The 26050-nt window shown below is 42.5% G+C and overlaps 1 protein-coding gene across 1 annotated transcript in view; it reads left to right on the top strand.

Moving 5' to 3' along the window:
- cacna1b (calcium voltage-gated channel subunit alpha1 B) overlaps positions 1 to 26050 on the top strand; it is a 499280-nt gene that overhangs the window by 20907 nt on the left and 452323 nt on the right. The window contains exon 4 of the mRNA XM_033049244.1: positions 2780 to 2919. Coding sequence (XP_032905135.1) covers positions 2780 to 2919 — 140 coding nt within the window. The remainder of the gene's footprint in view (positions 1 to 2779; positions 2920 to 26050) is intronic.

Here is a 26050-nt window from a genome sequence, read left to right as displayed (position 1 = left end):
GCTGGAAGACTTCATTACTTGAACGCTTATGAATGAATATCCGTCCTTATGAATTTTTGGTCTACTTTGCAACAAAAACTAAAAACTGCCGATGCTGGAAATCTGAAGGGAAGCCAGTGAAAGTTGCAAACACTCAGCAGGTCAGGCAGCATCTGTGGAAAGAGAAACTCTTAATGGCTCGGGTCAAAGATCCTTTGTCAGACAAAGATCTTGTGCAAGTTCTATCCTCTGAAACATTAACTCTTGATTCTCCTTCCACGGACGTTGCCCGATCTACTGAATGCGTCTAGAATTTGTGCTAACAGCACGTGACAAATAACGATTGATAATGACCTATTCTTTAAAAAAATATACAGTTTCCTGGGAACCACCGAAAATTATAAAACCAGGTTTCAATTAGTAAATCTGTGAAGGGTCGAGACAAAATATTTGCATTTCCTTTTTTTAAAACAAATGCTGCAAATAATACATGATATTGCATTCAGACCCAAAATAAGTTTGTAGTTGAAGCCTAATCCTCAGTAGGAACTGCAAGGCTGTCTGTGTGCTTCTTGTTGCCGTATGAAGCAAAATGCAATGGGTGCTGGCAGCATCTGGGAGAAGAAAACCGTCGATGTTTCTTCAGAGGTATTTGATGAAACAGCATTGTCCTGCAACACTTATCCTATTTCTCTCCAGAGATGCTGCCCACCCAAGTATCTCCAGCTTTTGTGCTTGTACTGAACAGGAATAATATCCGCTTGAAGCAGTAGTAATCCATAATTGTATCACATATTTCAGCTCCGAAGCTGAAACGCGACTGTAGTTGAACTGTGATCTCTTTCAGAAATGTGGTTTCAAACTGAAATATAATCCCAGCATGATCCAAACTCCAATATGTCTGTTGGTTTACCTGGAGTAAATAGTTCCTTCCCTGTTTCAATATATGAACCTAAGAATAAAAGGCAGATTTTAAATCAGGTTGTCACAGTAAGGATGTCTTCAATTATATAGTTAGCATGCGTCTGTTTTGGTATTACGCTGATATAAATCTGAGACTTGCCTCAGAGCTTGTACAGACCTGGCTTGAGAAATGGGCTGTATTCATCCAGTACTTGCAGCAGCTGGGAAGATGCTGTCATTGTAATGCATTAATTGCATAGCTCTACTAAATTGGAAAAACATTTTGGCCACAGTGGTTTTTAATTAGCTCCAGAAACTCTTGCTTATGATGTAATGATGCATAGAAGTGCTGGTAGGCATGTGGGCACCATAGGCATTTAAAGAATCAGAGGCCATTCAGCCCATCATATGCATACTAGCCAGTGCCCGACACTTCAGCACAAATTCTGTTTTTCTTTTTGAATGGGCTATCAATAAGGATGAAAGTGCAATCATGGCAGTAAAATGAGAGGACCCGAGTCATTCTTAGACACTATGCCCCGCATCATATATCAAGCTATACGTCGTTAAAGTGCTGGGATCAGACTGACTGGCCAAACTCTGCCAGGGAATGATGAGTGACAGAAGAAAAGAAAGTGGCATTAAAACCGAGGAGGGGAAATTGAAGAAATGGTGGTGGAAAGTGTTGTTGCTGGAGGAAATGAGAATCCACCTTTCAATGATGTTTATCAAAATATTGAACAGATTGAATTGTAATTTCCTTCATGTTTCTACTTTCAATTCAAAAATGCCCATCAACTCTTCGATACATGCAGGCATCTCCTTATGAACATTCTTATTGCATTCTTTCCTGCCTGTTAAAATCCTTTGGAGAATGAGGCCACCGAGGATACTGTGCTGAACGGTCATATTCATTACTGGGAGGAATGGACACCAAACGTTTGTCTAATTGTGTAGGAAGGAATAGCAGATGCTGGTTCACACCGAAGATAGACGCAAAATGCTGGAGTAGCTCAGCGGGTCAGGCAGCATCTCTGGAGAAAAGGGACAAGTGGCGTTTTGGGCTGAGACCATTATTGGCTCTTTCCTTGTTTGTGTCTCTGCAATTTTCAGCGGAAGCTGCCTTCCAGGTACATTGGTGTGGGTGCAATCCTGGACGCAATGTTGGATCATGAATTGGTGACAAGGCTGAGACTGATTTTTGCATTCAACCATTACATGTATTTTACAGCAAGTGCCACTGCATGTTATAATCAGTGGTTGCTTGTCCTCTCTGGCCGGCAAGATCTCAATGCATTAGTGACACTTGTACCATTGCCCAGAGCGAGTTCAGCTGGTTCAGTCTGTTGACGGGACTTGATAGAGTTAAATGCAGGGGCGCGAAGTAATGTTGAATCCGTGTGGAGAGCCAAATACCATTTAAGTGATCTTGTTAAAAATCAGATCTATTGGCTGCACAGTGCTGAACTGTCTTACACGATTGGGAATTTTGTTTTGTTCATGTGTGTAGGATTGGAGCCAGTGGCGGACTGGCCAGGGTGTCAGCTTGCCCGATGGCGAGTGGGCCCCTGATGAAGTTGGCCCCCTATATCAAGTGGGCCCCCTTTGTCTCCTGGCAACCAATATTTTTAGACCCAGTCCGCCACTGATTGGAGCTATTTAACAGCAATCATTCTGATGTTTAATCTGAGCTTTCAATCCACATAGTACACCTTTCAGAGCTGACAATTGAATAATAAAGCATTGTTGCATCATGCTTTTGACATTTTAGCTACATTTAGAACATGCTCTGGAAATGAATACATTTAGTTTGGGATATTCAACAAAAAAAGACATTGTTTAGTTCTTTGCTCCTCTTGTACAGGGCCTTTCTCATATTTGATTTTTGCACTTTCAGGATGATACTGAGCCTTATTTCATTGGGATATTTTGCTTTGAAGCTGGCATCAAAATCATTGCTCTCGGATTCGCTTTTCATAAAGGTTCCTACCTTCGAAATGGCTGGAATGTGATGGATTTTGTGGTCGTTCTCACCGGGTAAGTAACAAAAATCCGCCAGTCTTGTTTTCTCTTGGACTCCAAATACTTTGGAGCAGACGGTTGCAAATTGAGATATTTTGGAACTGCTGAGTTTAATATTATGCTTGAGGTTTATTGAAGTTAGTGGAATGAGACTGGCATTATCTGATCTCTGTTTCAATTATTGGAATGCTTCAGGATAAAACTTTTGTCTATGATATTATTTTTTTTGCACAGATACTTGTGCTTCTATTTAATCTCTGCATCTTGATGAATAAAATCAGCATCATTTAATTGGCAGCATTTTGTTTACTATTTTAGCTAACAGCTTGCTCCAGCAGCCTCTTTATTTAATGGTATTTGAGGTTCATCCATAGACTTGCCTGAGGTGGCCAATGCACCTTATCATCTGGTACAATCGCTAAAAGGAACTTTTGTGAAATTACTTTTGTCTGATGTTCTCAACCTGCACTTAAAATTACTTCAGAGGTATGAGGAGATATAAATCCCTGTACATTTTGACTAAAGTGCAGAGTAATTGAATATAAAATTACACTGTTATCTGGGGTTCAAATAGCAGTTGTCCACTTGTCTTTGCTTTTTACTGAAATGATAATGTTGCATAAAATCCTGGAACAATTACGCAGGAAAGATTTGTTGAACGAAAATGAAATTGCAGTTCCATTTTTAATTGCCGATGGGAAAAGCTTGGAGGTGATTTTTTGTTGTTGTTGCCCCTGTTGACTTGTGAGTGCTGTATAAATCGCTTCTCATGTTGGGGCCCCAACAGTAAAATATTAAATATTAAACAAAACCAAGAATGGAATAAATTTATTCTGTACGAGAGGGAATGTCCTGGGCTGTAACTTTCAAAATGTAGAAGAACAAATAAAAGGGAGTAGAATGTATAAAGCCACATTATTTTATATCAGTTGACTTGGATTTATTTAAAAATCTGTACCTATTATGTGTTTAATGATGCATTTTGTTTGCTTGTACCAAGTTCCCCAAGTTAAAGACCATTTGCAGTATATTATTTGTCTGAAGAGATCTACTTGGCTGTGTTTGAACATAATTCTTAAACTGTTGAGAAAAATAAGATCATTGTAAAATGTTGCATCAAGGATAAATATAAAGGGGAATGCATGATTTTGTAGGTCCTTATTGATGTTCAGAATTGTGTTCTGTGGTAATACCATAGATGTTTCGACCAAATGTTAATTAATATCATGAAAGGTAATTACAAAGTAATTAGTAATTAATTTAGTGAAGTTATTATTTCTGTGTCCTAAATAGGCTATATAAACCTGATGTTCTGTAATGGGAGTTGCTTGCTCTGTTCTCCACCCTATGGCTCAGTTGTAATGTTTTAGTCAATTTGTCAGGTTATCTTTCTCTATACTGAAATTAAATGTTCAAAGTTGTATGGTATTCAGCGGCATTTGAATGCTTTTTTTAAAGACATATATGCTCCTTAATGTTGAAAATAAAGAACGCACAGCTGAAACGCAGCAGCATGTTGTATTGACTGTGAAGTAGTGCCTGCTGTTTGAGATGGTCTGAATTTTGTTTCTCACCTTGAGTTTCGTTATTGACTCAAATCCGCTTTACTAACAGGGAGACGGTGTGAATGAGACTGTATGCATCCATTTGTAAATGTTGCTTCCGAGTCCAGCTGTTTACAAACTAGAGTGATCAGATTGCTGCTTTTGATCTTCATCTGTAAGCAGCTGTGACCGAGCACTTCAATGGTGTTTAGTTTGCATTTATTTTAATGAACCCCATTACAAATAAATGAACGTTGCTTAACATCTAGTTTGTTCGCTCTCCACGAGATACGGTGCCATATATTGTATTTCCTCACATTTTTCATTCCTTTCAACAAAAAAATATATATATAATTACCTTGGGCAATAATCGTGGATTTTAAGTGTGAACATTTTATGTTAAATAAGATAAATATGTTGTTGCTTTTGATGAGTATTAAAACTAAAGTTTGTGTGCACAGCCCTGTGGTGAATGTTAAAGGAGTTCTCGCCGCACTCTGTAAATATGACACAAATAGGCTGAGTGTGTGGGTGATAACTTGGCAAGCGGCGTTTAATGTGGGGAAAGTGTGAGGTTCTGCTCATAAGATGAATCTAAAGGCAGAATATTATCTAAATGGAGAAACATTGCAGGTGAGTGGAAGTACAGAGGGATCCTTTGCACAAATTACAAAAAGGCTAGCAAGCAGGTGCTGCAGTGGTTAGGAAGGCAAATGGGATATTGGCCTTATTGTTGATTGGAGAATAGAAATAAGGAAGTGTGATCACAGTTGTACAAGACACTGTGAGACCACACCTGGAGTACTGGGCATAGTTTGGGTCATCTTATTTAAGAGAGGATATGCTGGCATTGGAGGCAGTCCAGAAGAAACTCACTGGGCTAATATCTGGGACAAGAGGGTGTCCTGTCCTGAGGCGAGTGGCTAAAGACATTTCAGCTATGTTTTGTGTTTGGACTTCTGGAGAATGAGAGGCAATGTTATTAAAATAAGTTATTCAGGGGACTGGACAGAGTAGATGTTGAGATGTTTGAGATTCTCTCACTAGTGGGAACAAGGGGACCTAGGAGTTTGTGGTGATGGGTTAAAGAAGAGGTTCTTGCAAAGGGTGGTGGATCTCTGGAACTCTCTGCCCTGGAGCTTTATGGAGGCTGGATTATTGGGGGGGATTTAATGATGAAGTAGAAATGTTTTGAGAAAGATTAACGATGGGCAGCATGGTGGAGCAGTGGTAGAGTTGCTGCCTTACAGCGCCAGAGACCCGGGTTCGATCCCGATTATGGGTGCTGTCTGTACAAAGTTGGTATGTTCTCCCGTGACCTGCATGGTTTTCTCCGGGTGCTCCAGTTTCCTCCCACACTTCAAAGACGTACAGGTTTGAAGGTTAATTGGCTTTGTTAAAATTGTAAATTGTCCATTGTGTGTGTGTGTAGGTGTATGCGCGGAATGGTCTGTTTCTGCACTGTATCTTTAAACCAAACTAAAAACTAACTGAACTAAACTAAGCAATGCCATGGTGGCCCAGCTCAGATGAGTTGAGGCCTGGGGCAGATCCGTTGTGATCATGGTGAGTGGTAGGATAGGCTTGGGGTACCGAGTGGCCTCCACCTGCTCCTATTCTCTTGTATCCTTGCGTGCATCAGATGTGTGCTGCTCTGACGGTGTCCTCATTTACATCGGACTAATCTATTGAACCTTTCACTTCCTCCCATCTCCAAATCTGCGCTGACGGAGAGGGGTAATTCCGATCTGCTAGCGATCAATCTGATCTTTGTATCTTGGAGTTTAATGCTCTGCTGCTGGAAAAGAACAAAAAATGTTTATCTCGAAGCAGGTGTCCAATTAGTTGTGTGAAAAGCATTTATCCAATCTGACCCTGGCTGCTTTGACAGAGTCTTTCAGGAGTGTCTTTGTGTTTGTGGCTACAGGTTGCAGTTTATCTGAAGTGGCGGTGTGAATGTGTTAATTGGGAAGGTAAAGTTAGGATTTTAAACCCCCAATAAAGATCGATATCCCATTGAAGAATGTGGGAAATCTGATGGACCCGGACCCGTGCACTTGGTTTGTTCCTGAAGCAAATATTTATCCGCTCCGTATCCAGTTTTATGCACAGTGTTTTGGATTGTTTATTTTTATTCCATCTCGGCTGCAACAACAAAAATGTACGTTGTGAACTTGCCCACTTGTGATGAACTGAGAGCTGCTTGGTTTTGTTTGGTTCTGAATTATCATTCAACAATCATTTAGTCAGCTGCCTTCTCTGTAGAATCAGAAATAGTCGGCTGGATGTGGTGCATCATCGAACATTTAACATAGAACAGTGCAGCACAGGAATAAGCCCATCAGCCAACAAAGTCTCTGCAGAACATCATTAAAGTAACTTCAGTCTGAAGAAGGGTCTCGACCCGAAAGGTCAACGATTCCTTCTCTCCAGAGATGTCCCGCTGAGTTACTCCAGCATTTTGTGTCTATCTTCCATTTAAACCAGTATCTGCAGTTCTTTCGTACATCATTAAAGTAACCTGCCCTTTCCAAGTCATAGAGTCGGGCTCTCAACTCACATGTTAAAAAATCAATTGTTCACTTTACACGCCTCTAGAAATGCATTGGCCAGCTCTTGGCCATCGTCAGTATCCAAGTATTGTTCCTCTTGTTATTGGAAAGATGTTATTAAGCCGAAAGGGTACAGAGAAGATTTATGATGATGTTGCCAGCACTCGAGGGCCCGAGCTATAGGGAGAGGTTGAGCGGGCAAGGACAGTATCCTTTGAAGCGCAGGAGAAGTGATCTTATAGAGGTGTACAGGATCATGAGGGGAATAGATAGAGTAAATGCACAGAGCCTTCGACCAAGAGTAAGGGAATGGTTTTAAAGAGAGGGTGTGGGTGAAAGTTTCAATAGGAACCTGAGTGTGGTGGGTATATGGAGCGAGCTGCCAAAGGGGGTACGTACTATCAACACGTTTAAACTTTCAAAACTGTCCAAATGGACAGTTACATGGATAGGATAGATTTAGGATATGGGGCAAATGCAGGCAGATTGGGCTTGTTTGTCGGCGTGGGCAAGTACAAAGGATACATTTATTATCACATACACCAAATGGTGTAGTGAACTATGACTTGCCATTGCAGCACACGAATAAAGATACGACACAACATTAAAGAATTTAACAATAAACATAAAAACATCCCCCCCACACAATGGTTCCCACTGTGGAGGAAGGCAGAAAAGTCCAGTCCAGTCCCCTGTTTACCCATGGTCGGGCCTATTGTGGCCTCTGCAGTCGCCGCTACGGCAGTCTGCTAAAGGGCCTATTTCTACGCTGTATGACTATGACTGTATCAGTACTTACAAATAATATGTTACCAACTGTAATCTGTTAGTAGAAACAAGGAACTACAGATGCTGGTTTGCAAAATGGAGCAAGTGCTGGAGTAACTCAATATGTCAAGCAGCATCTCTGGAGAACATGGATACGTGAGATTTCATATCGGGACCTTCATCAGACTGTAGAAGGTCTCGACTCGAAACCTCATCTGTCCATGTTCTCCAGGGATGCTGCTTGACCTACTGAGTTTCTCCAGCACTGTGTAATCTGTTAATTCAGTACCTGGATCTTTAATGGCAAATTACCACCAGACGCACTCTAATTTTCGCACTGAAACCTTACTTTGCAACCTCCTCTGGCAGCTTGTTCCATACGCCCACCACCAATTGGAAGTGTATGGCATATTATAACATTTAAAAGCATTTATAGGGGATTACATGGGGTGAGTGGATTTCATTGCAACTGTGCCTAATTCATGATTTCCCTTCCCACAGCTTTTAGTTTAAAGGTGCCAACTTTGGTTAAACCAGTTACTGCCTCTATTATGCCTCCGTGGGATGTATTTACAGAGATGTGAAAAGATGGTTTAAAAAAAAAAAAAAGTTCTAAAAATAGGTGTTTGGATTTGTGCAGCTAAAGTGCTCCACTGAGTGAAGTGCTTTTGTTCCGTCCTCACCATTGTGTTGTGGGAAACACAGCAGCCAACTTGCATACAGCAAGCTTCAGCAGAGAACAATGTGATCATGACCCAGTAATCTGATTGAGGGATGAGATATTGGCTGGGAATCCCAGGGATAACTACAGAACAAAAACCTTTCTCTCGACATCAGTAAAAAGCAAGGAACTGGTGGTTGACTTTAGAAGAGGAAGGCTGAGGATCAACCAATCTGTTATCATCTATGGGTCAGTGGTGGAGAGAGTCAACAACTTCAAGTTCCTGGGCGTGCAGATCTCTGAAGATCTCTCCTGGACCTGGCACTTTGATGCAATCATAAAGAAAGCCCTTCAGTGCCTCTACTTCCTTAAATGATTGAGAAGATGTGGACCAATACTCTCTTGAACCTCTTCAGGTGTACGGTCGAGAGCATACGGACTGATTGCATCGTTCAGCAACTCGAACATCCAGGAACAAAAATTGCTGGAAAGAAAAGTGGCAAACACCTCCCGGCCCACCGTAGGTACTGACTACCCACCATCGAAGGGATGTATGTATTGGGCCTGTCTCAACAAGCAGCCAATATCATCATCACCACAATGACAAAGCTCTAATTTCACTTGTGCATTCAAGAAGAAGGTACAGGAGTCAGAAAACTGTAACATCCAAGTTCAAGAACAGATTCTTCCCAACCGCTAACAGGCTGAAGGTAGACACAAAGTGCTGGAGTAACTCAATGTGTCAGGCAGCATCTCTGGAGAAAAGGAATAGATCACTATCTGGATATTGAACACTACAAACTCCAACTAAACAATTAACTGCCTGGGCTGCACTGGGGACTTTGATGTTTGCTTTGTTTTTGCAGTATATTATAAGGTTGTAAGGAATAGGATTAGAATTAGGCCATTCGGCCTATCAAGTCTGCTCTGCCATTCAATCATGGCTGATCTATCTCTCCCTCCTAACTCCATTCTCCTGCCTTCTCCCCATCACCTCTGACACCTGTACTAATCAAGAATCTATATCTTCTTAAAAATATTCATTGACTTGGCCTCCACAGCCTCCTGTGGCAAAGAATTCCATAGACATTGGGTTATATTATTTCACAGTTATACAGTGTGGAAACAGGCCCTTCATCCCAACTTGCCCACACTGACCAAAATGCCCCATCCTATTTGCACCTGTCTGCATTTGGCCCATATCCTTCGGAACCTACCCTATCCATGTACCAGTCAAAATGTTTTTTAAACATTGTGATAGTACCTGCCTCAACTACCTCCACTGGCTGCTCTTTCCAAATACTTAACACCCTTAGTTTAAAAAAAAAACTAAGGATGCTTATTAGACTTTACTTTAAACTATTTAAATCTTTCCCCTCTCACCTTTAACCTAGGCCTTCTGGTTCCTGATTGCCCTACTCTTGGTTTTTCTATTTATTCATCCCATGATCTTATACACCTCAAAGATCAACCCTCATCCTCCTGTGCTCCAAGGAATAAAGACCTAGCCTGCACAACCTCTCCCTGTAGCTCAGGCCTTTGAGTCCAGGCAACATCCTCGTAAATCTTTATTGCACTGCTTTTTAAATTTGTTTATTATCTTATCAATTGAGTACTATGTTTACAAACCTGTTCTGCTGCTGCTGCTGCTGCTGCTGCAAGTAAGAATTTCATTGTTCTGTTTTGCGGCATATGAAAATACAACACTCTTGAGTCTTGAATCTAGAGCTCCTGTGCTCTTCCGTGAGATTGTGCAGGTACATCTCTAATATCCATCTAAGGTTGCAGCCCTAGGTTGAGTTTGAGATCTCCTATCCAAGATGCCACCTCTCCCAGCGAAGTGTAACCCAGGAGTGTGGACCTAGATTTTTGTACTATATCCTAGGTGTCTGAGGTTATGGGAAGAAAGCAAAGGGGTTAGGAGTGAGAGATAGATCAGCTTTGATTGAATGGTGGAGTGGACTTGATGGGCTAAATGGCCTAATTCTACTCCTATTCCTTATGACTGTATGACCTATGGAGGGACTCAAACCAATAAACCACTGCCAGCTGAGGTCCGAGTTACACCATGGACTGTGTCGCAAATAGGTTGTAATGGTCAAGGCTGATTCAGATTTCCCTGGCTCACTGATATAATGGCGAAAGAAGGAAGCAATATCAATATCACATGTAAGTGATAGTTGCAGAATTAGGCCATTTGGCCCGTCAAGTCTACTCTGCCTTTCCATCATGGCTGATCTATCTTTCCCTCTAGACCCCAATATCCTGCCTTCTCCCCATAACCCCTGACACCCTTACTAACCAAGAATCTTTCAGTCTGCACCTTAAAAATACACAATGACTTGGTCTGTCAATGAATTCCATAGGTTTACCATTCTTTACCAAGTCAAGAAATTCCTCCACATCTCCATTCTAAAGGTATGTCATTTTATTCTGTGGCTATGGCATTAACTCAGGGTCTCAGTTCGAATGTAGAAATTAAAATCTCCACATATTCAATGGATTCTATTTCACGCAAAGCATCCTTTTGCTTTTATTTATTCATTGACATGTTGCAGACATCTCTGGAAATGTTCCGTTTAGTTTACTGTCATATGTATCGAGCTACAGTGAAAAGCTTTTGTTGCGTGCTAACCAGTCAGCGGAGAGACATACATGAAAACAATTGAGCCGTCCACAGTGTACAGATACAGGATAAAGGGAATAACGTTTAGTCCGAGATCATGTCCAGTAAAGTCCGATTAAAGATGCTCCGAGGGTCTCCAATGAGGTCGACAGTTGCCCACGACTGCTCTCTAGATGTTGGTAGGATGGTTCAGTTGCCTGATAAATGCCAGCATTTGTTGCCTCTCCTTAATTATCCCAGGGTTGGAGACCAAAGATATAGATTGTCTTCCTTGAAGGACATTAGTGAACTGGGCAGGATTTTAGAATGATCTGGTAACTTCTTGACTACTATTCACTGAGACAGGCTTTAATTCCCGATTTATTGAGTGTCTCAATTCTCCGGCGACCTGAATGGGATTTGAATGATGTATTTGGGGCAACAGTGCAGGATGCTGGTCACTTGTACAGTAACTAACCCACAACACTTGCAGGCCCTTCCATTGGATGTGTTTGATCATGGCAAGTGACGGCTCTGGTGCAATAATGAAACTGCTTAATGGTGGGTGAAATCTGCGATTTTTCTGAAGGTGCTAAAATAAATAGAAATCAATGATTAGTAATCCAAAGAACATAAGGGTTGGTGCATGATCTTTTCCAGGGTTTAACGCTGAGTTTATCTTTGTACAAGCCCATTCGACTTGACTTTCCTGTTAGTAACTCAATCTGTTCTGTAAGGTAGAAATTACTGGGCAGCAGAGAAGTTATTTGTTTAGATAATCTGGCAAACAGTGTCTGGAATGAAAATTAATAAGTATTTTACACCTGCTCTCTGTTTACTGTGGACTGGTTCATATTCCTTGATCTAAGTTGACAAAATTATAATGTGGCTTATTAGACTTTAGACTTTAGAGATACATTGTGGAAACAGGCCATTTGGCCCACTGCGTCTGCGCCGACCTGTACACTAGCACTAGTACTATCACCCCCTACACTAGCACTATCCTACACACTAGGGACAATTATTTTACCGAAGCCAATTAACCCACAAACCTGCAAGTCTTTTGTGGGAGGAAACAGAAGCAACTGGAGAAAACCCACGTGGTCACAGTTAGAACGTGCAAACTCTGTACAGACAGCACCCATAGTCAGTATCGAACAAGGGTCTCTGGTGCTGTAAGGCAGCAACTCCACCGCTGCACCTCTGCTGCTTCTCGAATGAACGAATGTGTTTGCTGGACATCTCTGCTGATGTGCTGGTCTTTTTAGGTGGATTTGTGTGGCCACAACTCTCAAAACAGAAATAGGTTGTTTCGCTTCTTTTCGTCCCTTTGATCATCAGATTTGGAGATACGACATGGAAACTCCCTGTTCCCCCACCGAGTCCATTCACTTGATCACACGTTCACGCTAGTTCTATGTTATCCCACTTTCTCACCCACTCCCTCCACACTAGGCCCAATTAACTTCCAAACCTGAATGTCTTTGGGATTGGGAGGAAACTGGAGCACCCAGAGAAAACCCACATGATCCCAGGGCGAACGTGCAAACTCCACACAGACAGCACCTGAGGTCGGGATCGAACCTGGGTCCCTGGTGCTGTGAGACGGCGGCTCTACTTGCTATGCCTCTGTTCTGTCCTGAGGTTTGAACTTGTATTCTGTACTTTACCACAGAGGTAGTCTTTCTCCTTTGCGCGATCCTGTTAATTCCTTTCCTTTAAAACATGTTCATAAGTTATTGGAGCAAAATTAGGCCATTTGGCCCATCAAGTCTACTTCACCATACAATCATGGCTGATCTATCATTCTCTTTGAACCCCATTCTCCTGCCTTCTCCTCATAACCTCTGACACCCTTACTAATCAAGAATCTGTGAATCTCTGCCTTAAAAATATCCTTTGATTTGGCCTCCACAGCCGTCTGTGTGGCAATGAATTCCACAGATTCACCACCCTCTGACTAAAGAAATTCCTCCTCGTCTCCTGTCTAAAGGTACGTCCTTTTATTCTGAGGTTATGGCCTCTGCTCCTAGTCTCAGAGGTTTGGTCATGGCCTGGTCATATGTTGGACATAGCAGGTGAACCATTGTGTTATAACATATGACACAGTTGAATTTCACCTCCACAGCCAGATGTACCATGAGAGGGTAGTTACTGACCCTTTCCGATGTCTTTGCCAATTCTGCCCAGTGTCTCCCAAGAGTGGTAAATCAAGATTATTTTCTCCATGGCTAACATGTTCTCATCCGTTTGATGCTGGCAACTATTTATGTTGTTGAATATCTATAAATTCCACTGTATTACCGACAGTATTGTAAAGTATATAGAACACCCTGGCTTGGGCAATGATTGCCATTAGAATTGTGCAACAGCCAGTAACTCATTTTAAAACAACAAACTTGTTCAGTTGGAAAGTTAGGTGCCAAATCAAATAACAGATAAAGTTACAGAGCTGATCATAAACAGAGGTGCTGATTTTCATTATATTTGTTTTCCTCTGGGTTTCATATGAGCATCAGGTGAGTGATTTTCCTTTGAAGTAATTTGGAAGAGATTAGTTTGCACTGTTTATGCCGTATGGTTTAATTTGAAACGACAGTAAATTAGCAACTGGGAAACAAGCCTGAATTTACAGCTCTGGTGTAAATGAGGCTTCTAGAAGGCATGCTATACACTCGCATATTCATTAATAGTTGATTAAAATGCAAAACTGTTGGATGTGTCTGGGATATGAGAAACTCCCTGTTATGGTACAGCTGTATATCTCCAGAACCGTTTCCCCAGCATATCTCTTCAGGCCCAGTGCAGCATATGTCCTTCCTTCTAAATTGCTTGAGCTCACCTAGTTTGTTAAGTTTTTAAGAAGGAACTGCAGATGCTGGAAAATCGGAGGTACACAAAAATGTTGGAGAAACTCAGCGGGTGCAGCAGCATCTATCGAGCGAAGGAAATAGGCAACGTTTCGGGCCAAAACCCTTCTTCATAGGGTTTCAGGCCGAAACCCTTCTTAGTTTGTTAAGTTGTTGGGCCACTGCCTTCAATTAGACCATAATACATCGGAGCAGAATTAGGCCTTTCAGCCCATTGTGTTTGCTCTGTCATTTGATCATGGCTGACCTATTTTCCCCTCTCGATCCCATTCTCCTGCCTACTCCCCGTAACCTTTGACGTCCTTGCATCAAGAAGCCATCAATCTCTGCTTTAAAAATACTGTACCCAATGACTTGGCCTCCACAGCCTTCTGTGGCAATTAATTCCACAGATTCACCACTCTCTGGCTAAAGAAATCTCTCCTCATCTCCATACTAAAGCAATGTCATTTTATTCTGAAGCTGTGCGCTCTGGTCCCAGACTCTCCCACTACTGGACACATCCCGTGTGATTTAGTAATACACCAATTGATGTATTTTAGTAAATTCTTTTCTGGCACTTAAACACTCTATCCTTTCATTGCCAAAGTGACTGGACTGGTGTCTATATCTTGGACAGATGATGTAGAAGCATGTATTCAAATTCCACCAATGATAGTTGAAGCATTTAGTTCAGTTAATTAAATCATTCTGAAATTAAAAGCCAGTATTATAATAGTGATAATGAAACAATTAGATAACGTTTATAAAAAAAAAAAAAAAAAAAAATGGAGTCACCAGAGACTATAGATGATGGAATCTTGAGCAAAAACTAACTGTTGAAGGAACTCAGTGAGTCACACAATGTCCGTGGAGGGAAATGGATAAATAACAATTTAGATCAGGACCATTCCTCTGGAGATGAAGCATTGTCCATCCATTCCTTCCACAGATTGTCTGACTGCTGAGTTCCTCCAGCAGTTTGTTTTTTTGCGCAAGATGCCATCATCTATAGTCTTTTGTGTCTTAATTTTTATTAAAAACGTTATCTAATTGCTTAATTATCACTATTGTAATACTGTTTTTTTAATTCCAGAATTATTTATATTAAAGACTGAATCGCTCGCGCTCTATAATTATAAAGGACAACTGTTTAAAAAGTAATAATTTCCACGCTCTGGATATAGAATTGAACTGAATAGGTTGTTCTATCTCGAGCCAGCAAGGCCTTGATGGGCTGAATAGTTTCCTTCTCTGATGGTTTCATGTGGGATTTGCCAACCTTAATTGTCTCTGAGAACATGAAGTGAGCTGCCCCTTGTGGTGAAAGTGTGATGGTTGTGCTGTTGGGAGTACGTTCAGCTAGAGGGAGCCGAAACAAATCGGCTGAATTGGAGTCAGTACCAGTTTATTGCTTTTCTAATGTATTTGTCGAATTGGACCCTGAGATGAATTTTGAACCATGTCATCCATACATTCATAAGAACATATACAAGTATCAGAAGAAGGAGGGCAGGGCCCCATCCAACCTTTTAATTGATCAGATCTCTTTTTATACTAAAAGATGACATGGGTTATGGGCAGCACAGTGGTGCAACAGTAGAGTTGCTGCCCTACAGTTAGAGACCCAGGTTTGATCCTGACTGCAGGTGCTGTCTGTACGGAGTTTGTACATTCTCCATGTGCCCACGTGGGTTTTCTCCAGGTGCTCCGGTTTCCTCCCACATTCGAAAGACCTGCTGGTTTATAGGTTAATTGGCTTCTGTAAATTATCCCTAGTGTGTCGGATAGGACTAGTGTACGGGTGATTTGTGGCCAGCACGGATTTGGATTGAGGGGCCTGTTATCTCAAAATTGAACTAAAATGGCATCATGTTTGGCATGGACTTTGTTGGCCGAAAGGTCTGTTCCTGTGCTGCTCTGTTCCATGTTCTAAGATTTGCGCTATGGTTTCCTAATAAAGAAGGAGGATTCTCCTTCATCTCCTTCAAGACATATTTCAGGCTCTGCCCTTGCATCAGCTCCTTCTCATTCACAGAGTCATAGAGTGGTACAGTATGGAAACAGGCCCTTCAGCCCAACTTGCCCACACCGGCAAACATGTCCCGGCTACGCTAGTCCCACCTGCCTGCACTTGGTCTATATCCCTCCAAACCTGTCCTAGCCATGTACTTGTCTAACTGTTTCTTAAAGATTGCGATAATCCCAGCCTCAACTACCTCATCTGGCAGCTTGCTCCATACGCCCACTACCCTTTGTGTGGAAAAAGTTACCCCTCAGATTCTTATTAAATCTTTTCCCCTTCACCTTAAACCTATGTCCTCTGGTCCTCTGGTCCTACTATGGGCAAGAGACTCTGTGCTTCTACCCGACCTATTCCGCTCATGAGCTCTCCCCAACACCACTCTATCCGAAGCTGCAGCTTTTGCCTGACAGCTAATCCTAGATGAGCAATCGCCTCTTGCAAGTAAATGCTGAGAAGACTAAAATTATCGTTTTTGCTCCCGTTAATGCTATCGTTCCCTCTGGCTGTCCAATTCCAATGATCTGACATATGTCCCTTGTCCCTTATTCTACATATCCATGTATAATAGCAACAAAACATTATTCTCTGCTTCTGAAGTTTAGTTCCATTGGCTTCAGCTGAAGCTTGGAGGGTTTAGAGGAGGATACTTTTTAATATTGAGGCATTGGTTAACGGGAAGCCAATGTAAATTGTCTATGTAAAGTTTGAATGTTCTCCCTGTGACTCCATGAACTTCCTCTGGTTTTTCCATGAACATCCCAAAGATGTGAGTTTTGAGGTTAATTGGCCACTGTAAATTGCCACTAGTGTGTATGGTGTAGATGAGAAAATAGGATAACATAGAACTACTGTGAATGGTTGATCGATGATTGGCATGGACTCGGTGGGCCGAAGGGCCTGTTTCCATGCTGTACCTTTCAATGATTCAGTGAAATCAACCAACACGAGTCATTCAAGTTTGCACCATGCAGGAGTGCTGAATCAGCTCAACCGGAGAGGGGGATGTGCTTTGCCACTGGTTCATGAGCTCTTTTATTGCATATGAATTTCTGCTCTGACCATTATTCGTATTCTCGCCTGTGCTTATCTCGAAGTTTACTTTATCCATCATCAACACTGTGCCTTTGTTGGAACTTTCACCCCAAGTGTCTTGACTCGTCTACCTCTTCCCACCTTCCAAGATGTACCTTAAAGAATTCCCAGGCAGACACAAAAAGCTGGAGTAACTCAGTGGGACAGGCAGCATCTCTGGAGAGAAGGAATGGGTGACGTTTCGGGTCGAGACCCTTCTTCAGAATTCCCGCCCCTTTTGCCATCCCCAATCTCGTTCATGAGTGAGTGTTGCAGTTTGTTTAATATTGCTCCTGTTAAGAGCCTCTTGCTGTGCTTTTGCTGTGTTAACTGATTGGAAGTTGTTGCTCTACTTCCCCCAATGTGGATTGTGTCTGGGTGGCCGTGGATGAACGGGGTGAGATGGTCGGAGTTAGTTTCCATCCACTCCATAATATGTGGCCCCTTTGTTTCGGGATTATTATTGTTTATTGGTTTATTTTATGACTTATTGGAGAATATTTCTGAACAGTTGACTATTACATGTCATTGATTAGAGATTTTGAAATAACTCTTCAATTCTCACAAGCTATTTTCAGTTCCACTTGGGTCGGCCCCGTGCCTCCTTGCATTCGATTCCGCGGTGGAATCTGGAACTACTTATTCTTGCGTATGGCGTGCACAGCCTAAAGTTGTAGGACAACTTGTTCTGTTCGATTCTTACTTGATTGTGCACGCCAGGTTGATTGCATTCATCGAAACAGGGCGGACCACGTGTAGGTTGCAATCTCCCACCCCGATTCTAGGACTATGGGGCAAACTTTCAGAATAAGTGGCTGCACCAGCTCTTGTGTTGTTGTGTTGTTTCTACCATCTGTTTGTCTGATAGAACTGGTTGAAGAGTAATTGTAAATGGCCAAGTGCTTGTGCTTTTCTCTCCTCCCCTCCCCTTCACCTTCACACTTATTTATCGTCTCCTCACCTTGGGATGGTGCGAATAATAAATAGTATTTACCTGTCTCTTATCTTACCCCGTGCACACATCGAAACAGAGGCTGGTTTGAGTCACGCCCTTCAGTCCACGATGTCTATCTAAAAGTCATTGACGTATCTGCTTCAACCAGACACCCGCCACCCTATGTTTAAAAAAAAAACCCAAAAAAACCTTGCCCCGCACATCTCCTTTAAGAAGGATCTTGACCCGATATGTCACCCATCCCTTCTCTCCAGACATGCTCCCTGTCCCACTGAGTTACTCCAATTTTTGTGCTTATCTTCCTTTAAACTTTGCTCCTCCCACCTCACAGACTGAGCCACTGGATGGGCGGATACCCGAGACCAAACTAATTGTGGGTGTAAAGTATTCAAAAGCGTGTGTGTCGCACAAATAGGACTCTCTGGTCGTGTTTGAAGGTAAATAGAATGCGTATTTGCATGGCACTTTTATCCTTGTTTGCATTTGTGGGAAACAGCTGGCTTTGTACCAAACTCTGCAGCATGTACAGAGGCTGGAGTCAGGAGACCGGCACAAGTGCGGCAGTGTAATGGAGGTTCTGATCGGTGCACTGATCTGACCTGGCCCCATATTTGCTTCAAGTGGCTGCAAGTTAGTCACGTCCTCAAAAACCTCAACCAAATTAATGAGACGTGACTTCTCCTGTACAAAGCCATGCTGACTATTCCCGATCAGCCCCTTGTCTTTCAAGTCAACATAACTCTTGTCCTTTACAACTATTTCTATTATTCCCAATATTTTTCCTACCATTGAAATGAGGCTCACCCACCCAGTGGCTTATTTCTGCTGCCCTTAGAACATTGAAAAGTACCGCCCATCCCCTCAATGCCTGTGCCGGACGTGATGTCAAGATAAGGCGACCTCATCTGCCTGTGCGTGATCTATACCCATTCAATCCCTTCGTATCCATGTGCCCAACTAACAACCTCATAAATGCCTCTATGATATCTGCCTCCACCTCCACCCCAGACAGCATATTCCAGACATCCATAATCGTCTTAGTAAAAAGCTATGCCCGCTTGTCTTGGACATTTCCACTCTAGGGAAAAAGGCTAAGGTTGTCTACTCTCTCTCTATGCCTCTTATAATGTCATAAGTGATAGGAGTAGAATTAGGCCATTCGGCCCATCAAGTCTACTTCGCCATTCAATCATAGAAGCATAGAAAATAGGTGCAGGAGTAGGCCATTTGGCCCTTCGGCCCTTCGTGCCTGCAACGCCATTCAATATGATCATGGCTGATCATCCCTCCCTAACTCCCTCTTAAATATAGCTGATCATGGCTGATCTATATCACCCTCCAAAACCTATTCGATCTATATCTCCCTCCAAAACCCATTCTCCTGCCTTCTCAACCATAACCTCTGCCACCTGTACTAATCCAGATTGCATGCTTCTATGAAGAATCCCCTCTACCTCCATACACTAGCTCTATCCTACACATGAGGGACAATTTACAATTTTTACCAAAGCCAATCAAACTACAAACCTGTACCTCTTTGGAGTGTTGCTGGAAACCGGAGCACCCGAGGAAAACCCACACAGTCACGGGGAGAACGTACAAGTTGGTACAGGCTGCACTGAAGTCAAGGTTGAACCCTGGTCTCTGGCGCTGTAAGGCAGCAACTCTGTGGACTGAAAGGTGTTGGCACGCCTACAACAGTTCACGGGATGCTACTCCCTGCTGTGCATCAATTTAGTTCTTAGCTTTCTAGAGGTGCCGGCACACTGTGCTGGTGCGTTCCATTACAACACACACATTCACTCTCTGAAAGAAGCAATTCCTTAATTGGGCAAGTCCTTATTCTGAAACTACTATGCCACCTAGTTCCAGATTCCCCCTCAAAATATTGTGTTTAAGAAGGATCTGCAGATGCTGGAAAATCGAAGGTACACAAAAATGCTGGAGAAACTCAGCGGGTGCAGCAGCATCTATGGAGCGAAGGAAATAGGCAACGTTTCGGCCCGAAACGTTGCCTATTTCCTTCGCTCCATAGATGCTGCTGCACCCGCTGAGTTTCCTCAGCATTTTTGTGTACCCCCTCAGAATATAGTGTGTTTCGATAGATTGCCTCTCCTCTTCCTAAACTCCAGTGTATCGGCCCAATTCCCCCGTCTTTCACTCATCACACCTGCTTTTCATCCCTGGAATCCTTTCTCTGAACCACTAAAATGCAAATGTAACTCTCTCGTGTTTCATAGAACATAGAACATTACAGCGCAGGAACGGGGCCTTCCGCCCACAATGTTTGTGTCAAACATGATGCCTAGTTAAACTGATCTCATCTTCCTGTACATGATCCATGTCCCACTATTCCCTGCACTTCCACGTGCCTATTTAAAAGCATCTTGTACACAACAATCACACCTGGCTTTTTCATCACTTGCCGTTTTTTCCCCTCACCCTCCCTACTACAATCAGCCTGAAGAAAGGTCACGATCTGAAATGACACTTATCTATTTTATGCAGATACCTGGGCATCATCCCAGGATGGAGACTGGGCAACACACTGCTCGAAGACCAGATATCCTGAAACCCAGTCCCTCAGAAAGCTTACTTTGGTTTAGTTTGGTTTAGTTTGTTGGCACGTGTACCGAGGTACAGTGAAAAGATTTTATTGTTGCATGGTCTCCAATCAGCAGAAAGACTGCACAATAATTACAATCGATTCGTCCACAGTGGACAGATACAGGATAAAGGAAATAATGTTTAGTGCAAGGTAAAGTCCGATTAAAGATAGTCCGGGGGTCTCCAATGTGCTAAATGGTAGCTCAGGACTGCTTTCTAGTCGATGGTTCAGTTGCCTGGGAAGAAGCTGTCCCTGAATCTGGAGGTGTGAGTTTTCACACTTCTGTAGCTCTTGCCTAATGGGAGAGGGGAGAAGAGGGAGTGTCCGGGATGAGTGGTTCTTGATTAAGCTGGTCGTCTTGCCAGGCAGCGTGAAGTGTAGATGGAGTCAATGGAAGGGTAGTTGGTTTGTGTGATGGTCTGGGCTGTGTCCATAATTCTCTGCAATTCTCTTGCAGTCTTGGATGGAGCTGTTCCCTAACCATGCTGTGATGCATCCCATATAAAACGCTTTCTACGGTGCATCTTTAGAAGTTGGTGCGAGCTGGTGGGGACATGCCGAACTTCCTAATGCTTCTAAGGAAGAGAGGCGTTTGAAAGCCTTTGAAATGACATGTTTCTTCAAGACTGTCCCCCAGTCTTGGATTCAATGGCAAGCTAAGTGTTAGGGTGGAGATTGGGTTCACTGACACTTGAACTCCTTTCACATCTGGCTTCTGTATTTCCCAAGCATTGAAACCAGACAAGTTGAACAAGAATGAAACTTAATGACAGGGTGAAGGTAAATTCAAACCATCCCCTTGGTAATCCCCCAACTTTGTTTCTATTCTCTAGAAGTATTTGCAAATTGCAGGATGATAAATTGAATATATATTCGACGCCCACATGTGGTACAGAAAGCTCTCGGAGATTACCATGCAATTCATTCAAGACCATTTGATGTCAAGAGAAATGTCAGCAAAGACAAACTCATTCCATTGGGGAAAAAAAGATTTTAGTATCGAGTGGCTCTCCCAAATCATCTTGGCCCTGAAAATGAATGAAATACTCCAGCAATTTGTCACCAGCCAGTCTCTGAACAACGTCCATCCCAGTGCTTCTGTAATGACAGATGTAAGGTTTCCTGGCTGTCTTTTACTTCTTATCCAATATTCAAACCCAGGTACTTTAATCATTAACTGAAAATTTAAGTTCCACTCTGAATGGTACCTTGGTATGAATATAAAACAAAGGGGATCAGACCGTATTTAATTGTTAACCATGGAAGTAAGTAATTTAGATGATTACGAAAGCAGGGAACTGTCTGTCAAATGTAATTGGAAGGACTTTGCATCAAGAAAGAACGGTGAGGTAATGGATCTGAATTATGACACCACGTTTTTGATGAGGTTTAAGTGGAGATCCCGCTCAATGGTGCTGACCTTTCTGTCCTTGGCCTCCATTGCCAGAGTGAGGCCACACGCAAACTGGAATGACAGCCCCTCATATTCCCCTGGTATGAATACCCAATGGTATGAACATTGATTTGTTCAATGTTAAGTTACTAACCATCAAATATCACCCCACCACCCCCACACCCTCTCCCTTTTTCCCCTTCTCTTCCCTGTGCTCCACCTGGATGCATACTCACTTCTCCTTATCCCCATCCCCTCATCACCTTCCACCTATATCCATTCCTCTGACCTTCACTTTTTGCACATGTTTTATTCTTATCTCCTTATCACACACTTTTTTGGTCTTTTCATCTCCGGCCTTTGTCCAACCATCTGACAATCAAAACACCCAACACCTGTCTCCACCTATCACTTGTGCATAGGAAGGACTGTGGATGCTGGTTATTGCTGAAGATAGACACAACATGCTGGAGTAACTCAGCTTCTCTGGAGGAAAGGAATAGGTGGCGCTTGGGTTGGAACCCATCTTCAGACCTATCACTTGCCAGATGTTGTCCCGTCCCCACCTCTCTAACTGCTTTCTCCTCTCTACTACAATCACTGAAGAAGGGTCCCGACCCAAAATGTCACCTATCCATGTTCTCCTGTTGCCTGATTCGCTGAGTTACTCCAGCACTATGTTGTTTTTTTTTGGGAAAACCAGCATCTGCAATTCCTTGTGTCTACATTTTATTTACACCAAATATACTAATTATAACAGTCAGTTTCAAATAGATTGGAAGAAGTTATAAACATCCCATTCATGAGGAATGGTGCATTAGAAAACCATGTGTCTTGTCATTCCCACTCTGGTCTTTATCTTTGGCTTCCTTCACTGTTTCACTGTTCCAGTGAAGTCCAATGTAAGCTTGTGGAACACCACCTCATCGATTGGACTCGATGGGCCGAATGGCCCAATTCTACTCTTATGAATTCATTACCTCACCAATTTGACCTCAATATTAAATCCAAAAATGTTGGGTCAGCTAACTTCTGTTTGTGACAGAACTGACCATAGATGGTTTCAGCTCATCCAGTTATAGTATTAACTTAGTGTTTCTTTTTCCACTGATACCTGCTGATCTGCTGACCATTCTCTTGTACTTTATGTTTTACTTGCTACGTTCTGCATTTCACGGTTCCAGCATTTATTTTTCCCAGAAGATAGACACAAAAAACTGGAGTAACTCATCGGGACGGGCAGCATCTCTGGATTATTTATTTATTTAGCGAATGCAAAGTCCTTTAGCCAAGCAGTTGCCTCTTGATCTGCTGTATGAAGGGTGACAAGTCCTCCTTTGAGTCTTTGTTGAGGGCATGCTTCAATGATGTGTTGCATTGTTTGCTGCTCTCCACAAGCACACCATGGGGTTGGACTGCTGCCCCATTTGTGAAGGCTGGCCAAGCAGGGGCCATGTCCAGTCCTGAATCTATTCAGCGTCGTCCACTGCTTCCTTGGGAGATTGGTGCCAGGGACCGGTAGGGTGGGGTCTGACACCAGATGTTTATTTGGGACGTCCTTGGACTCCCATTCCCTTTTCCAAGCTGATTGGATGGTGAAATCAGCTGGTGGTGGGTTCTTCCAAATTGGTCGTCTAGATGGAAGTCGAGCAGTGGGTGGGTTGAAGATGTCCATGTGAATTGGCAGATGAGGGGAGTTTTTGGTCTTTTGGAGCATCCTTTGAGTGAGGACTACTCGCCGGATGTGTGGAGGGGCTATGTTGGATAGAATGGGTGTCGTTTCGAGTCGAGACCCTTCAGTATGAAGAAGGGTCTCAACCCGAAACATCACCCATTTCTTCTATCTGGTGATGTTGCCTGTCCCGCTGAGTTACTCCAGCATTTTGTGTCTATCTTCGGTTTAAACCAGCATCTACAGTTCCTTCCTACACATTTATTTGTCTCTCTTGAGCTGCCCTCCTTCACCTTTTACCATTTACTCCACGCACATCATTGCCGTACACAGCCCAGGAAGCACTTCAGCCACCTGTATGTCCTTCGTCTCCACCTTACACAGACATTCCCTCTCATCAGTCCTTCTCTCCCCCTCACTGCAGCTTAAAAAGTTGTTTGATATCTCACTTTTCCAATTCTAAGGAAGATTAATTGATTTGTTCTTTCCTCACAGATGCTGCCTGAACTGCTCAGTATCATCGGCATTTTCTGTTTTTCTTTCAGATTTCCAGCATCCATAGTTTTTACTTTTGTTTTGCAACAACCTTCAACTTGCTGGTAATTCATTTCATTGGGTCGGCAGGGTGGTGCAGCAGTAGAGTTGCTGCCTTACAGTGCCAGAGGTCCGGGTTTGATCCTGACTACGAGTGCCGTACGGAATTTGTAATTATTCTCCCTGTGACCGCGTGGGTTTTTCCCGTCTGCTCCGGTTTTCTCCCACATTCCAAAGTTTTGTAGGTTAATTGGCTTCAGTAAAAATTGTCCCCAGTGTGTAAATTGTCCCTAGTGTGTAGGATGGTGCTGGTGTACAGGGATCGCAGGTTGGCGTGGACTTGGACATGGGCTGATGGGCTGCTTCCATGCTGTATCTCTGACCTAAGCTGTGAGAGGAAGAGAAGACAGAACACCTTTGGCATTTTGAGCACTGAATCATTGCTGTAAAAAATCCATAGAGAATTTGATGAGCATGGCAATTAAATATCTATAAGCAGTAGCTGATGGGAGTGAAAGATTATATGGGTCCTATAAAAACAACAATAATATACATTGTGTACCAATAGGTTTTATTGAACATTTTTTTTCTTGAACCCATTGAAATATAAATTGGAATAATAAACCTGTGGTTTATTGAAATGTTGATCGATTGTTTTTCTGCTTTCAATTGTGAAGTGCTGTTATGTTTCTTATTGAAATCTTTAGTTAGTCTAAAGAAATATTAAACTGATGATAGACACAAAAGCCTGGAGTAACTCAGCGGGTCAGGCAGCATCTCTGGAGAAAAGGAACAGGTGACGTTTCAAGTCGAGACTATTAACCTGCACATAATGTTAAGCCCCTGTCCCACTTAGGAAACCTGAACGGAAACCTCTGGAGACTTTGCGCCCCACCCAAGGTTTCCGTGCGGTTCCCGGAGGTTTTTGTCGGTCTCCCTAATGGTCGAAAGTGGTTTCCGCTTCTTCTATGTTCCGGCGATTATTTCAAAATATTCAAAACCGGCCGCGACTAAAAATAGGTTGCCGTTTTAAAAATCGGTAATTTTTTAGTCGAAGCCGGTTGCGATGCTAGTTGAAGGTGGTTGCTGGAGGTTGCAGGTAGTGGAAGGTCTTACCTTCTGTTACCTGCAACCTCCGGGAACCGCACGGAAACCAAGGCAAAGTCTCCAGAGGTTTCTGTTCAGGTTTCCTAAGTGGGACAGGGGCATTAATCTTTTAAAATACCTTTGTCTCATTTCTATTTCTTATCTACTTGTTTTCTTTTGAACAGATGTGTACTAATTTCTTCTTTTGGGATTGCATATTTTTTGTTTTGCATCTGCTAATACATCTTTCACGGATCTAAGTGAAGATTATGTCAGTAACTGACTGAAGATGATGTCAAATAATCTGACTAAATATTTCAACATTAGGGAAACTGAAATTTCCCCAGACTTTAATAAGCCTGAGCAAAAATCTGTCTGTTGAGCATAATTATAAATTAATGAGAGACGTGCGATTTCACTATTCATGAGATTCAGTTCAATTAAGCCTTCTTTCTGGGGAGCCTTGCTTACATCTTGTCCTTTACTTCTTTACCCTTTGGTATCAATGCATTGTTATATTATCAGGTGTTTGGGTGTAAATACTGGGTGTATCTCTTTACGCATTGCGATAAAACTGTGCTCTAAGGTTGCTCAATAATTTAGTTCATCCTGCATTTTAAGAGATGGAGTCCTGTGGTGTTATGGAAAATAAAGAAAGCAACTTGACAGAGAATTATGACCATTTAACAGTTCCAGTTGAGATCATTGATCAGAATTAGTGACATTTTGGGGCTTTGTTTCCCCATTTATGATCCTGCCAAATGGGTTTTTGTTCTGTTTTCTAGCTTTTGGAGTTTCTTTAATCTCGGAACATTGGCGCAA

Source organism: Amblyraja radiata, chromosome 32, assembly GCF_010909765.2.
Source record: "Amblyraja radiata isolate CabotCenter1 chromosome 32, sAmbRad1.1.pri, whole genome shotgun sequence".
NCBI classification, from domain to species: domain Eukaryota; kingdom Metazoa; phylum Chordata; class Chondrichthyes; order Rajiformes; family Rajidae; genus Amblyraja; species Amblyraja radiata.
The sequence above is the reverse complement of the archived record's forward strand: the minus strand, read 5'-3'. Positions and strand labels throughout refer to the sequence as shown.